The following is a 2,306-nucleotide window of genomic DNA, read 5'->3' as shown; positions in this document are numbered from 1 at the left end:
TTACGTATCGAACATAACGAGTATGAAGGAAAATTTACGAAAATTTATTATTTGACTATGATGTTACTACAACAACTTATTTTTACTTATGATCCGATTTTAGGAATAATATGACATAACATTCTGAAGCAATACTCTGGTTCTTTTGCGCCAGTTACCCCAGCCGTAATCTTGAAACGGTAGTAGCCATATGGCATTATAGGAAAGCGCGGATACTCGTGGGCCACTGTGGTATTCTCAAAGTAAATACATCTCTGAAAGTACAAAAAAAAGGGGAAAAAAAGCAAAACAAAGGTGAACATCAGCAGCAAACTAATGTTGATTCAAATATTCAATCAATGAGAGGATAATTTCAAATAGTTTTCGATAGCAAATAATGCGATACATCGAATCCTATTGAACTCTTTACATTCAACTAAAGAATTTTGGCGGTGTAGCCAGCGAACCTTTACAAGGCGACATGGCGTCCCTTTCTTGCCAAAGTACTTAGAGAACATCTCCGTTAAGATCTCGCGAGCGCTACTGCAGCCGTTCTTCGGGAAGAAGAATACAAAGGCATTTTCTTTCCACTGGTTGTTGCTGCGAACGTCCAGCACACCTTTAGACTGCACGCAAAATGACAGAAATTTTAAATCGTTAGACGGGTAAACCATCATGTGGGCTTCAACCTTTGAGCTAAGCCCCCCCCCCCCCTTAACACACACGTCAAAGTACTTAGTGTAAGCCATCCTCTAGACAAAAAATCAACAAATCAACACCCCTCTTTGTGTGTTAAAGACTTTCGTGCCTTTAGAGAGGCACGAAAAGATTCGAACCCTTGGAAGGGGCACGAAAATGCCACAAACGTACGCTACATTTTAGTGGCTTTGGAGACTTGCGTCGTTTTCTAAAGGAATTAAACTTTTAAACACCTTTAAAGGGGACAATTTTCCCAGTCTCGGACAAAAGATTTTTGAGAAAATTTCCTAAAATGTTAAGGAAGTCAATTTGTTACTTCGCGGGAACCGCTTTCAAAAATGAGAGCCAGGTGTCGGCTGTTTCAGTGGTAACATAGAAAAGTTGTGATTTACCAAAAATCACGAAGAGTTCTTGCAACGTGTTTTACGACAAACTCTGCGTTTGTTCTGCATTTTTCAAACAATGAAGTCGCTTGTCTCTAATGGAAAGACGCAAGACGCTCAGCTGCTGAGCGTCTTGTCGTCAGTGCTTTGCATTAGGGACATTGTAAAATGCAAAACTTTGTACTTTCTTCGAATGTTGTACCTTTTTCACCCATTTTTCTATACTCACCCACCATGTGTCATCCATTTCTTCTGTAAAGTTAATAAATCCATTCCACACCTGGTTTTCGAACTTTTTACTGGGGTTGAAGTGAGAAATCTTAAGGGATATCCTTTTGTCATCCTCACTGCATGTGGTGAACCTCTCAATCCATACGTTCCATGGACCCTAAACAGATAACTGCTATGTGAATTTTTAAACTTAAGTCGTGTAGCGCACAGGGTGTGCCTAAATGCAGTCAGCAGGTTTACCTACTAGCAAAAATAAACACAATAACGCAATGAGTTATATTAAAGACATGAAAAAAATGAGATGTATTAAAATCGAGCACACACTGCGAATGTCGGTATGCCTCCTCCACTAGCTGCGCGAAGAACCACCGCTGTCGTTAGAATTTTAAACACAAACGAATCCATACGTTAGCTGGTTCGAGAGTAGAGCTGTGACAAATCGTTGTCACACACATCCAGGCGACACCGGCAAATTGAGAGGGTGCTCTAACCGGAAGCGGTTAGCGTGTGGCAGCAGGGTCGCGAGCGCGCTGCGGGACTGCCCACCTGGCGGGCGTACAGGCACCGCTCGGCGGCGTCTGACGTCAGCCCAACACGAGGCGAACGCGAACTATACTTCCACAAGAGATAGGGACCCCCGTCACCTCCCCCCCCCCCCCCCCCCCCCCTTAACACACACGTCAAAGTACTTAGTGTAAGCCATCCTCTAGACAAAAAATCAACAAATCAACACCCCTCTTTGTGTGTTAAAGACTTTCGTGCCTTTAGAGAGGCACGAAAAGATTCGAACCCTTGGAAGGGGCACGAAAATGCCACAAACGTACGCTACATTTTAGTGGCTTTGGAGACTTGCGTCGTTTTCTAAAGGAATTAAACTTTTAAACACCTTTAAAGGGGACAATTTTCCCAGTCTCGGACAAAAGATTTTTGAGAAAATTTCCTAAAATGTTAAGGAAGTCAATTTGTTACTTCGCGGGAACCGCTTTCAAAAATGAGAGCCAGGTGTCGGCTGTT

General features: G+C 42.7%; 2 protein-coding genes across 2 annotated transcripts in view; both read right to left on the bottom strand.

The window, feature by feature from the left end:
• LOC113215586 (uncharacterized) overlaps nt 1–2,306 on the bottom strand; it is a 13,962-nt gene that overhangs the window by 10,238 nt on the left and 1,418 nt on the right. The gene's annotated exons all lie outside the window — the stretch shown is intronic.
• LOC127752323 (uncharacterized) lies at nt 87–1,839 on the bottom strand. Its single transcript, XM_052277281.1, has 4 exons — nt 1,617–1,839; nt 1,291–1,449; nt 447–605; nt 87–254 (listed from the first exon to the last, which is right to left on the bottom strand). The coding sequence occupies exons 1-4, from the start codon at nt 1,695–1,697 to the stop codon at nt 87–89; spliced, it is 567 nt and encodes a 188-aa protein (XP_052133241.1). The 5' UTR covers nt 1,698–1,839.

This window comes from Frankliniella occidentalis, unplaced genomic scaffold (genome assembly GCF_000697945.3).
Source record: "Frankliniella occidentalis isolate FOCC.00 unplaced genomic scaffold, Focc_3.1 Scaffold9, whole genome shotgun sequence".
In the NCBI taxonomy this organism is placed as follows: Eukaryota; Metazoa; Arthropoda; class Insecta; order Thysanoptera; family Thripidae; genus Frankliniella; species Frankliniella occidentalis.
This window is presented reverse-complemented; position numbering and strand designations above follow the sequence as displayed.